Here is a 13,990-nt window from a genome sequence, read left to right as displayed (position 1 = left end):
CCAAAGACAGAATATGGTAGAAGCAGTTTCTCTGCCGTTACTCCGTCAATGTCAACTATGGGAGGTTGGACAGGATCAGTGGTACCTTGCGAGATGCCTCATTTCGTGGCAGCTTGCCGAGGATCAATGGCAACGGCCTGAGAAAGAGGTTTATAGGGGGCATAGCTTAGCAAAGGCATTGCATTATGTTGGCGTCGGTGTCGGTAATCCAAGCATAAGTGGATGAAAGCAACGTTAGTCACAGGATAGACGTTGACAAAGCGTTGGCCATCGTATAGGCTTATGACTCATCAAGGTTGTCCCCTTTATTTCTTTTCTCATTCTACCACTGTGTGACGGTGTCGGCGCATCTTCTTATACGACATCTTGGCTTCGGTAATCGGGTAGTTGCCTGAAAAGGAATTTTCATTTAGTGGACAACAAGATTGCTAGTAAGTTAGATGCAGTCGAATAACACAAATGGAGCTGCCTCAAGCTCTTCGCTGTTTTCTAGCAGTATTCATTTGAGCTTCATATGGGCTTGAAATGACTGCAGTCTGAATAAGTTCCATATGCTTTCCTTTTAATCTTGTATAGCTTATCTATAAGACTATAGCAGCTTCTTAAACAGTTGTTGAAACTGTTTCGCGCCTATTTTGTACCTTCTCTATTTTCCTCCATCTGACAAAGGGTATTATATACAATGAATGTGCTTTTGTTCTAAGCAAAAGCTTGTACATATTAGTTACAAGTTGTAGCGGTGTCTAGGATGTAGTAGACCCCGCTTGGTAGATTCTTCCCATTGAGTACCCGTCAGTAGTTTTGTACTTCTAGCTTTATCTTTGTTGGACCAATATCCAACTGGTAATTAAATAGATTTGTAGATAAATTGTTTTTGCTTGGACGAAACCATGAAAGGTAACGTTGGACATCAGCGTGGTGTGGGCAATAATTAGAAGTTACACAACGTTTCGAATACAGAATTAACAGCCACGATTGTTCAACTACTTAACGACATGTCAACCAAATAATTCAGCAGTTGATTGCTTTCAATTGAATTGAAAAACTAATCATTAGGGTTAAGTTGGCAACATTTTGGTCTGCTCCGACCCACAGATTTTTATGCTACCTTATGTGCAACTGGTTTAATTAGCAAGCGTAAAATGGGCTTTGCCTTCAACTTTTTTAAAAAGTTGAAGGTCCAATGCAGTCGGCTGATTAGTTTTCATGAAATGATTATCCACCATATGGTTCCTTCTTTTATTTCCGAAGACAAGATTATTCATAGAAGGAGAAAATAATCGGGTGAATCGTTTTCCCGCATATCGTCTATTGCCCATCCTGTTCCCGCCGTTGGCTTTGGATAAAATTGCCGCTTGTCTCAACCCTAGACGTCGAGACAAGCGCTAGGATGCGCACGATAGAGGTACATTCAGCTTGAATGAATGCTGCAAAACACCACATCACCATGCTATAGAATAATTGCAAATGAGTTTTTTCTGTCGAACTCTATGTCCCGATCATCCTGCGTCCCTGGACCCCTCGACTCCTCCCATCCAATTCCTCCCGCGCGTCCTTTTACCGAATAGAATTAACGAATTCTGCGGGCTTGCTAACAGACAATACAACTTCTGGGACAAGCGGGACTTGTTCAAACAAAGTCTAAAGAGGCATAGTGTATCGGCAACCGCTTGTCGTATTCCGCCCTTATAAATTTGATCTTGTCGAAACAGGAAATAGTTGACTCTAGTGGCAAGACATCATGAATGACTGCTGGAACTCTTGAAGACGGAGAGGACTGAAAATGAAAGAGATAGCTGGCGGTTTGTCTTTTCCCTCCTCCATCATCCTGGTCTTCATCCCTTCTCCTAAATGCGACAAAAAGGTTGAGAATCAATATAAGTCAGATTCGGCGGAATTCCAACAGGACTACAAAATCCAGCCGAAAGCGAAGACTCAGTCGAATTAAACTCCTAAATTCGGTGGCGGGAGACAAACCTATTCTGCTCTGTCTATTGGCCTTCGTTTGGCCTAGCGGTCATGGTGGCTGGCAAAGGATATTGTTAGATAACCGATAAAATAGATTTGCGCAAAACGAGCCACAGCGGTAGAACATTGTCTGATGCTTCTAGGTTTAGCGTTTATGGATGTGGATGGTAAATGTTGAGAAAAGGGGTACGATATTTAGAATCAATTTAGCATCGCTGCCGTTGCACGAAAACCTACCGAGCTGAATGTGGAGCACTAACATAGAAAGATCCGCGGATAACTACGAAATGGGGACGGACTGGTCAGGTAAAAGTGCGCAGATAGAAGCACACGACAAATGAAAGTTTGGATCCGGTGATCTCGAAATTCAGCGTGGCAAACACTCTCTCTTGCCTATTTGTCTGCGTACTGCTGCCATCGGCCAACAGCCTTGGTGCAACGCTCTAGGGGTGAAGCCACGAAGAGGTTGATGAGCTGGGGTCAAATTCAGAGGCAAAGAGAAGAAAAAAAGATGACAATCAGTTGAAGCTTATTGAATATCCTTAGAAGGTAGGGTAGATGAAAATAGAATAGAGCCTCACATTCTAGCGCTACAGAAGTCAAACGATGTAGAGCTTTATTGAGGAATATAATGGTGCCATCCATGTCCGTTGAACATTTACCTCACGAATGGTTTGACCAAAGCACGTATTTAAATGCATGTAAGAACTGAAGGTCACGATAGTTAGGTAGGTAAAAATTCAGGCTGCCCAAACTAAACTTTTCCGTAACTCCAAATTTTGTCACAAAATTGTAACAAAATAAAGTGGACTATTTGACGAAAACGATCCTATTTACAAACCTATTTCCTCGAGAAAATACTAACATTTATTTGCAAAAACCATAATTGCTCACCCATAGCATGTGCATTGCGCAGCGGCCTTTTCCCGAATCTACGAATCCCGAATACAGGCGTTCATTTATCGACCGCTGACTCCCGCCTGCGATAAATTGAATGTCCGATCGTTGCGAATGATCCTTTTGGTAAGAATAGACGACAGGCGCGAATTTACTAGCATCAATATAGTAGTGCATATTGGACAATCTAAAGCACTCGGGTTATGTGGGACACACTAGTATTGTATGATAAACGTTTAATGTAGCTCAGCTGTACGAATTTTACGTCATTTTATTTTAATCGTTTGGTATCAGATCTTCTTGCGAGGCTTGAACTGGCCCCTGATGCAGTAACGCTCGTCAGAGTAAATCATAAACAAAAATCGTCAACGCGAAAGTAAATCAGTCTATTATTAGATTCCCATCCCAATTGCTGAATGCCCATTTTCAGATGTGCTGGTGCCTATCATTCAGCAGTGAGGTGCCTTATAGATTGGACTCGATTGACTAATAAATATCAAGTGGTGAAATTTTTTATAATGAATATTACAAATCACGGCTAGCTTGCACGCGATTACCCTCTGTCATTTAGACATTTCAACCCAACTATGGAACTAAGCTTCGACAGCAGCGTTCGACATTCGGAAGTCGTGTGCTTCCCTAATGATTGACAGGTCAAGATAATTTTACGATATCGAGGCCTGACGTTTTATGTCGTACTGGCTAAGCCAGACTCCCGTAGAAATAAACGTGGGCTTGGCGAATCAGCGAGTTCTGTGTCCCGTCGGTAGCTCGGAGAATGTGGAAAGGTGTAAGGAGTTTATCCATCTAAGCATCCGCAGTAGAGAGCCGGCCGAATGGGGGTGCACGTTTTCTTTACGTTTGACAAAGCGTATGTAAGGGCCGCAGCTTCTTGCGCACCGTTTCCTTGGACCGTCAATTGACAGCTTGTTAAAGTAGTCGGACTATGCTTATACAGAATTATATAATGGTAAATTGTATTTATATCAGATAGTTTCTCTTTATTGTGATAGCATAGGGCTGAACGCAACTAGCGTAGTACGACAGGTCTAGTTTATGCGATTCCAATTTGTGGACGATCACGCAGCCAGGGTTCCACCCAGGGTCAAATATATTTCTCTTTATATTGAAATTTGCTAAAAGAAATAGCGTATACTGTCTATTTTTGCATGCTTTACTTCTTACTATACCAGATTTAAATTTCTACCAGGTCAGGTTAACCTGTATGAAGAAGAAGCTCGTAGAGTTTGCACCTCATCCCACACCCAGAAAACTTCTGACTTCGAAACGGATTTAGAGATAGACATATGTCTAATCGTTGTTATGGAAGTAAAAACGCCGGTTGCTTTAAGCTATGTTAAGCTGTACACGCTCTCCCCGACTTCATCAAGGAAAATATAGTGAACACTTTCCCTGCTAACAGACGCGTCTGTCGGCTTGTCCAGGGCCGCCCACCTAATTCCCACCACGAATTCTTTACCACCCACTATTCCAACTGTGCTAGTTGTCTACGACCTAAATAGTACCTGAGAATGGCTGCCGCTACAAATAAAAACAGAATAAAAAAGCAACGTTGTTCAAGCCAAAGAAGGCAGCGCCCGGGATTGGCCTAACTGGCTCACAGGAGGTACGCTGTTAGGAGTCCGTTCCTATAGGCTAGCGCATCTCAGACTAAAGCTGCTTTCTAAAAATATATAAGTCTTATACTGTTGTCTAGCTATCCCATTGCCGGCCTTGCTATTACGTGTGTTGAAAAACTAGCTCGATTCGATAAATGCGACCATCACTAGTCTGTTGCTCTATCTATCCCAAATCAATGAATTATGGGCGTCCATCTATATACGTTCGTGGATGACACGCAGCCCCTTTGGCAGTGTCGTTCTTGGCAGTTTTCTAAAACAATTTCATCTTGGTTAACCCATTTGGTTACGTTGCACCGCGAAGACTTCGCGTGACTTTTTGCCCATTTTCTAGACTTGGCTACCGTCTGCTGACCGCTTGCGTAGTTCAGTCTGTTCCAGTGGGGGATTTCTGTGTCGAATAAGTCTTTCATCTTTTTCTCTTGTTTCAAATATCCCATAGCATTTGTCCGAGAAGTTGAGCTTTTAAACGCATAAACTATGTCTGGCGAACTCGTACCGCAGTGTTAGCACAGGGCTATTGCAAATACTACCTCTGTAACAGCTACCGCGTCTGGCAGCTAAGAGACGATCGCCATCATCAGAGGTAATGCTCAGCAACAGCTCGGTTCAACTAACTTTTCTGTTGCCCGTATGTAGGATCTCGCTCGCAGCGATTCGACCACACATCGTCGCGAAACTGCCGATTGGCCAGCCGCTCACACCTGTCCTCTTGGAGACACGGAAAGCACGTCCCGTTTACGAGAAGTGAGAACGACTCTTCCGACGTGTTCCATAGCTGTAAAATAACCAGAAGATTCACACTTTGTGTTGACGACGCTATTTACGTGGTTATGGCCGTTGTAACACCGGACTTGTTGTAACGGCAGACTATATGGCTTTGTGTTGTTCTTACGGGGGGGTATCCACCACTCGCGATTCGCTGATGGTAACGTATATTTTGGCCGGCATCACTACCATGTCGCCGGTCATACAATCTTTTATTAAGTCTCGATGTTTTGCGTTTTGTCCTTTACCGCGACTTCGCGTGCTCACTGGCAACAGCCGCGTTCAGCGTCAATGGCGGGGCATACCAGTCGCGGCGATCATATTGGCGAACAAGCCAGCCAGGCGTGGATAACTACAACTACGAGCCGCGCTAGCTAGAATGGAGCAACGGCAATCGGTCTGACGTGGCTGTCTGCCACGCCGAGAAAAACGACGAAGCACCGAAGCAAGCGGAGTAACAAAACGTCGATGGACCAACATAGAAAAGCGTGCCGCGCCGAAAAACTCATTGTTACGATTTTCGGCGTTGCCGTAGTGTATGCAGGCATACGGAAGACGCTTTTTCTGTTGCTTTGGCCGTCGTTGCTATCAGATGCTTAGCGTTATCCTAGAATACTGGAAAGGTCCACGTATACTTGTTATTGCAATTAATTGTCGCCGCAGTAGACGTCCATTGCTGACCGCTAAAACGGAGGCAGTTATAAAGTCAATCACCAGACGCCATTACCGATCTCCCTGACCGGTCCCCCAGTTGATTGCAGTAGTAATGTCAACAGGAGCCATTATAGTCCTAGTAGAGTTCACAGGCCTTAACTAGCTGTTGTGCTAACACTGAGAAGCATAGTCAAGCCGGTGTTACCATTGCTCCTTTACTGCTAACGCAGGGGGTTCTATCTAGAACAGTGCAAATACTGAACGAGAAGGCCACAAAAGGTTGCGATTGCCGGTCCGTTTTGCCTTGTTAGATGCTATCACCACGGCGTATCCGAAGTTCGCTGTTGATATTTCTCTACAGACGTCTCGTAGAGAATTAGCCCCTGTTCCGGGGTGTAGATTTCAAAGTCGTATGTTCCTTCTTTCGTCATTGATTTGCCAAAACTCTGTTCAGCCACATCGAGACGAAGAAAGAGTGAACGATGGCCACGCGCGTACGCCTAGGATGATACGCAGGCCGTGAACACGGCCGTGGCACGAAGCAGGCTATTATTACACCCAGGAGGAAGTCTGTGGCTCTATGCCAATATCGTCGAAACCCCTCATGCTGCCTGTGCTGGTATGATGGTGCGGCGGCTGACGGCGTCCTACACTAGCTGGCTCGATGTAAATATTCAACATTATCATTTGCCATAGCCAGTTAACTGCTGTCCACTCTCATTCCATCTTTAGCGAAACGCGCTGGTGAGACGGTAATACGCCTTCTTCCAGTCGGCTGTCCATTACCTTACTTCAGTGATCGATCCGACCGCTCTTTCAGGAAGGGTCGTCCGCGTTCCAGAAACGCAGACTACATCGCACGTTGCTTTGCGTCGGATCGTAGCAGTGGTGTCGTTTTTTCTGTTGTTGTCATAGCTAACGTGGTGGTAGCGTTTGTGATAACGGTCATAGTGTGTAGCGCAATGAACACTCCATGTATGAGAAGTGTTATTTGTATAAAGGATAACGAGAACGTAACCTAACTGCGAAAAGGCTTACGACGAAATGCAGGTGTACGACACACATTGATGCCAGAGCTCAGTCAGACGACGTACTTGACGTGCAACTGACGAATACGTGACGACGATGGACAACGACACAGGCAGAACTGTAAAATGTCATATAATGAAATTACATTAACGGGAATAAGCTTAATTTAGAAAATGTTAAAGATGCAGCAATGGATCCCAGTCAATGTCCTGTTGTGTTGCATTATATTTCCCATCGAGTTTGGTGCAACAGGAACGTTCGAATCGTCCATGAGAAATAAATTCAATCGGGACATCGATAAGTTCGGGAAGGGATACGGACAAGTATCGATAGTTGTTATTATACAAGCTGCAGAGTGTAACTAAAAAAAAAAAATGGACATAGATCGCGCTGGTGATTTAATTAGCTGGGATAGTCCGGTCGCGCATTTACTGAACTGTACGGATCCGTGGAGCACTCTACTCGCTGGTATGTTTTACCGCACATTCGTAAGCGTATTATTTTCGTTCATTGTTTTGCTACCTAATTTCAACGAATACCGCGATATAATCTCATTGAACATTGAGTCTTACGAGTTGTTTTCAATATAATACTTTTTATAAGTTAGCTTGCCTCGCATAACTGCTCGAATAACTACGGCTATCATGTAGCTATTTGCAGTCTGAGTTTGCTATCCGGGCAGCTCTCGCTGGCCTTATGTATTCTAACAATTTACATAGCAAACCGGTATTGTATCGTTGTGGTCAGCCATAGGACAATTTTTTTATGTTCCGTAAGCAGGCTGTCTACCTGGAATTTCAGGAATCACGCATGCCAAACCAGTGGCTGGTGCCTTCCGGCCTAGGCCGAGAACCCTTTCAAGTGTGAACAGCGGCTCTCTTACCGTACCGCTGTTCGGCAGTCCCTCTCATTTGAAGTGTTATATTTAGATATAATCTATTACAGAACAGCAGTGATTCAGTATTACGTTAAATAATAGTAGGGTAAGTTGCGCAGAAAACGGCAACGCTAAGGTCATTCGGGATTGCTTTTGAGCTATGTCGGTACCATATACATAGTCATATAGTTGCTTGGATAGTTGAGCTCAACGCAACGTTTAAGCTGATCCCACTGCCAATTGTGCAGCAGCGATTGATTAGGCTTCTGTATTGGTGCATTTTATTTCTATACATAACTCATTGGTATTTTGGCCTATGTAACACACTCTGGTTGTTTTCAACCATTACGATGAACAAGGAATACCATTTCAACTGGATAACGACAGCTTCAATTCGGTTAGCAGCAAAATCAATCCTGTTACTTACTAAATGCATACACAATTATATATTCTGTCGTGTTTGAAAGGGGTTTAGCCAAACCTCACGGTCAAGTCCATGATCTATAGCTAGAAAGCTGTGAGGTTTCTTCCATCCCCGAAAAATGCACGGTCATAAGCTATCTAGCTACAACGCTTATTATAAGCGTATGTTCATGGATTGACCGGAACAATCGATCGATTAACGGCTGAGAATGCAATTTGTATAATAATTTTACATGCCTTGCAATTTAATATAATCTTAGTTACGAATGCCATGATGCCTCTTTTCTAATAACTGTGTTGCTACTATTAACTTTTGTGTTTTTTTTTTTTTGTTTTTCGTATGAGAAACTCCCACAGTACCAAAATTAATTAATTTAGTTATTAAAATGAATGATATTTTTTTCTTAAGTCGTCGCAGTATACTGTACTTGGTCAACAACATTTCCAGAGATGACCGCATCTGCTTAGGTAGGTGGGCTTAATTTAGTAAGTAATAGAAGGGCATGCCGAACGTAACTTTATCTAGTATTATCAAAGAGCGAAAATTCGAAATCAAAACCAGTTCGAAGACGAGGGCAAACTTTGTTTTGTCTAGTCAGATACACATGTCATTCAAAATAGCATCGTCAACGATATGTCTGCCAAGCGACGATATCTAAAAGAACTTTTATCTTATTTATTTTAGAAGAAAGAATGTAATATATTCTATATATATATATACGTAGGCCACAGTCAGGCCAGAGTCACGATCACCGGCGTACAATGGCCTAGAGGCTCGACGCATATGCCAATATGCGCGGGTGTACGATGTTGAATGGATTTTCTGCGTAAAAGTGCGAACGGCCTCCGCATACGTTACGTATAAATTTCAGAGAAGACCATTATGATCCCTCCATTTTGCAAGATTCAGTTGTGGGCGGCGTTTTAAGAACAGATCTAAAAAAGAAACACATTTCTGGAGCGTGCTAGCTGTTGCATGCCGACACGAGGACCATGAATGTTTTGCCCTTTGGGGCGCTTCCAAATAACTTGCATTAAGCATATTGCGTTTACGAGTAGGTTTTCCAGTTTGCGTTTTCTACCAAGTGGTAAAGACATGATTAATGTATAATGCGATGGGATAGACTAGATTTGTGCTTGACCTAGATAACCTGCGTAAAAATATTTTAGCTAACGAACTCTCTGTTATTGATTTCATTAAAGTAAAGGCTAACCTAGGTTCTTCTAAACTGCTATTCACTATCTGGCGATTACGTGGGCGTAATATACAGCTTATACGGAATAAACCAAATACTGGAGTTATCTTAAAGTGACAATATGGTGTTCATATAATAGTTTTAGCTTCTTATTGCTTCAGCGGCCGAAACTGGCTTTTTTTGGACGTTCCTCTTGATGGCGTTACCGCTCATTGTTAGGGCATAAAACTGTATTCACGTAACTTACTCTAGCTTATGATACCGGAAGCGTATAAATGTGCAAGTTACATTTGAATCTGCGGAAACAGATGTTGAAATATTAAGCTAAGTGAAATACTCGAAACATCTTATGGTTCAGGACCCCTGTAAATTGATAGACCGAGTTCCTTTTTACCTTAAGTATCATTAGTAATATATGTGGATATATACCGGGATCGCCTTGCAAGGCTCTAATAAGCTAATCGATGTGGCCTACTCTGCAAGTGCCGAGTAGCATATGACGAAGGGGTTAAATGCCTTTATTGAAAGTTGGTTGTCACCTAGAAGTTCCTCTACAAATAACCAATGTATAAGCTATCCAGTTTCATTTAAGAAATAGAAAATACATCGCCTTCTGTCGGCCACCTGACAGGTGCCCGGCGAGAACCCGGTAAGGCAAGTTCCTAGAAAGAGCTAAACTTGATACGTTTTTGAAATGCAGTCTCAATGAGTCGTCGTGAAGCCTGTGTCGGCGAACGTAAAAAAAATCTAATTGCCAGTTGCAAACAAAAATCGACCGGACGGGCCGATTTTTGCCAGCTAAATATAAAGGCAGTGCAATAGAAGACGCTAGCGGAGAAGAAAAACAGCCCAGAACGACAGCCCATAGGGAATCACCAGATCTGTGATGTTTCATTTTCTAGGAATCGGTGAGAGTCGACAAGCAGTAATCCATTGTGCTCAAAAACTACGAATGCATTCTATTTCAACATGTCCTATGTCATCGGCTTCTAAGCACACTTCGGTGGCCTTCCCGTTCCGACACCTGTGCGCCAATTAACGGAGCGTGATGATTCATTGGCGGCTGAAGAATCGGGTGTCTGCTTATTCCGCAAAGGTGAACGATGAGTAATATTAGGCTTTGCCAACTTACCCCGGGCTAGACTGTACAAATGTCTATGCCGTTCAACCCGGTGGCAACCGAAGTATAGTAAACGCACGCTTCGATCTGCTCGTTGAAACGCTTTCGCGAATGACTATGCATTCCATTGTTTCTATTGTAGAATGTAATAACTTAGTGCAGCGTAATTGCTTCGCTAAAAGGCGCTCCATTAAACGATGAACCTTCGTCTTGGCGAGCCAGGGCCAACGTTTTCCGCAACAGCCTATACTTAGCCTGGGCTCTGTTTGCTTCTTTATAGAATCTCTGTTTCGGACCGGGTCGAAAGTTTCGCTAATACAGAGAGTCTCCGCATATAACCTTTACACTAATAGTTACGGCATGAGGTGCCATATAATGAAGCGCCTGATGGTCAGCAACGGACGAGTGTCACAGGCAACGGTATACGTTTTGAGAAGCCATGAAAATCTTCGATAATTCGTCTAGCAGGGTAAACAGGAAAGTCGTAGCGGGCAATTTGGCAATGCGGATTATAAAATGACATACAGAAAAATAGAATGTAAATAAAAAGCATGCAAACGCAGATTGGTACGACACTATAGCTAAATACAAACGCCGATTTGTAGCAGCAAGAACAACAACTGGAGTGCCTTCGATTGCATCACGATACGTCAACAACGTACAGGCACGGGTAACCATTGTCACAAGCATAGCAGCGGCCTCGGTCAAGACCGTTAAGGCAACAAAGTGGAGAACATACCGGCTACTCTACAACAGGAAATTGTACGTCGCCGTAAAGACTGCCGTGCAGGGGAAAAGGACCGCGTAGAAAAGTCGATGGACCATCGTGTCTCTCATTAAAATAACTTTTATCCAGTCTTTTTCGTGCTGGCGAGAATAATTGTTTGCGTATTTTTGAACGTTACGTTTGGTACAAGTGTTGTTGACGTCGCATTCTGTGATAATCGGCACTCACTCAAGCCAATGGACGACGAATAGAAGAAATTTCTATTACTAGCTCTGCCATTATTCCGTTGGGGAGATCGGTCTATTAACGATAACATATGTCGGTACAAGGGGTCGTTGTACACTGGAACATTTTACAAAGAAAAGACAGTGAGGGATGGCATAGAAAATATGGAGTGTCTGAGGGTGAAATAATTACTTGAGAATGATGGCATTATACAAGAGTATAGAGTTAGTGTATCCGTGATTGAAGTGCCACCGCGTTTTCCTTGCCGGGGCAGGCTAATCACTAAGTGTATGTGTCTAGCAGTTCCGACTATACGCTTTGCTTCTGATTCTTATTTTACTAAATGGATATTTGCTAATCATTCTGGCGTGTTTTTCTATACCAAAATATACAGAAATCCATCTCTAATATTGGATATATGTTACAGAAGTGTACTGCTCAGTCAATTTGATGGCCGAAACAGGCGTTGAGATAGTAGGACCTACATCAAAGTGGTAATGACGCCGGACCGCTAAATTGAAGGATGGATAACTACCAAGCAACGACCGAGGGCTGCTCTGTGTCTATTAGAACCTTATGGGACCTGAAAACACATAGGCAGGGTTATTCAGCGACGGACTAAATGGAACTACTAATGGCCAGCCATCATATCAATAGTGTCATAGGAACACATTTAATGGCATCGGACTTCTTTTATTAAATGTTAAACGTAGTGAAGGAGGTTTCCTTAAACCGGTCGAGAGATCGTTGAAAGACATTTTACAGATGATCTGCATATAATAACTATGTAGCTGAGCAGGATTCGAATGAATATTTCAATCAGGTCCTTCATGTCGTTTTATTTTAGGGCTTGGTCCTATGAGCATAACTGCATATAGCTAACTCATAACATATGTATGACAATGTAAGTTTCATATCGGAGGACAAAAATGTCAAACCCCTCCTCTTCAAATGACGAATACAAGTCCGGCTACATTCAATAGCTAATTTATTATAGCGTATTCTATTTGAATACGTCTAACTAACTGCAGAAGATCATAAAAACACAAAAAATGGTCGTTTTATCTACATTCTTCATTCGACTACTTTTGACATCGCTAGGAAAAAGTAGGATTCATTGCCGATTACTGTTGTAAAACATAACTTATAGTTATCCTTTATTCAGACTCGAAATGTTCGGACGTTCACCAGCTGCAAATCTTCGTTATCACGGTGCATTAGATCCCTACAAATTAACAAGAGTTGACTAATCTTCTGCTCAAGTTCGTGTATTCAATCGCGTGTATTGAACGTAAAATGTATCTCGTGCAGTCTGACTGTACCAAGCCGCGTCAATTTTTAAACCATCTAACAAATTCAAAATGTCTACTCTTTTGATCTGCATATGTGTGCTTTTAATACCGCAACTGTTTTACATCCACAGGTGTAAATGGCACAATTTATGTGGGAAAAAATTATTTTCACCTTTATATATATATATATATATATATATATATATATATATATATATATATATATTTTATCTCAGTGCGAAAACGAGAGGTTGCTCATTCTGAATATTAAACCTTTGCAATTTCCGTACAAGCTCATACTAACAATTAGATTGCCTCAGGCACTCCTGTTGGAGTTCACGCCCCCGCCCCGATGAAGAACGGCCACTTCGCAGCTCCACCACCTGCGCAGCTTCACACACTGACCAATTTCGGCTCACAGCTCTCTTCAGGCCTGACATCAGCCGGCCACCATGACGCCCCTAGCACTCTGCAAACACATCGTCTTGCTACTGCAGCTTCACCTTATCAATCGGCTCATCTTCACCAGCAGGATCATGTAGGTATCCAGCATCGGAAGGCAACGTCGGATCTGATAGACCTTGACCTCGATTCCCTTCGCGGGGACGGCGACGTTTTGGATCTATTCGACCCGCTAAAGGTCAATTCTCCGAGTCCATCGAGTCGCCACAGTCCGCCCGTGGTCGGCAGCGGTCAACCATTCGGCCCCCCCTCAACGGACCGACAAGATCCCATATCGGATCAGCAGCAGCAGCAGCAGGCCGGTCAACAAACGATTGCGCCTGCAAATGAACATAACAGGTGAGACAACAAAACGACGCAGGGCAAAGCAGAAATACAGCGAAAGATTCGTAGTTAGCGAATGTCTGAAAATATTGAAACGCGTGATAACCCTTTACGGTATAAACGAACAACCGGGAGCTTACGCTGATGGCTTGGGTACTATCTTTTTAAATCCCGCCACGCACTACTTGTAGCATGATTGCGAATACCTCTAGTAGACAGTGCTGATGCTTAGTTATCTTTTTAGCAACACCATCGTTTCTACCCATAGCGGCAGACAGCCACTGGCGTTAGAGTGCAAGCGAATAGGATTTGCTAGCTCGTTTTTGTCAGGAGGGTGATTTGATTTTACTTTGGCAATTTACTTAGAACCAATATATCACGATGTGTC

General features: G+C 43.0%; 1 protein-coding gene across 8 annotated transcripts in view; it reads left to right on the top strand.

Moving 5' to 3' along the window:
• Pi3K68D (phosphatidylinositol-4-phosphate 3-kinase catalytic subunit Pi3K68D) overlaps nucleotides 1–13,990 on the top strand; it is a 44,763-nt gene that overhangs the window by 22,179 nt on the left and 8,594 nt on the right. For 7 of the 8 annotated variants that reach the window (XM_022805205.2, XM_086988689.1, XM_086988690.1 and 4 more), the window contains one exon: nucleotides 13,137–13,617. In XM_022805205.2, coding sequence (XP_022660940.1) covers nucleotides 13,137–13,617 — 481 coding nt within the window. Of the gene's footprint in view, nucleotides 1–3,481; nucleotides 7,425–13,136; nucleotides 13,618–13,990 lie in introns of those variants that run through there. The other variant, XM_086988692.1, reaches the window with a different exon arrangement.

The sequence above is a fragment of the Varroa destructor genome, unplaced genomic scaffold (assembly GCF_002443255.2).
Source record: "Varroa destructor unplaced genomic scaffold, Vdes_3.0 BEIS01000004.1, whole genome shotgun sequence".
Classification (NCBI taxonomy): Eukaryota; Metazoa; Arthropoda; class Arachnida; order Mesostigmata; family Varroidae; genus Varroa; species Varroa destructor.
Note: the sequence above shows the minus strand (reverse complement) of the source record. Positions and strands in the feature narration are given on the sequence as shown.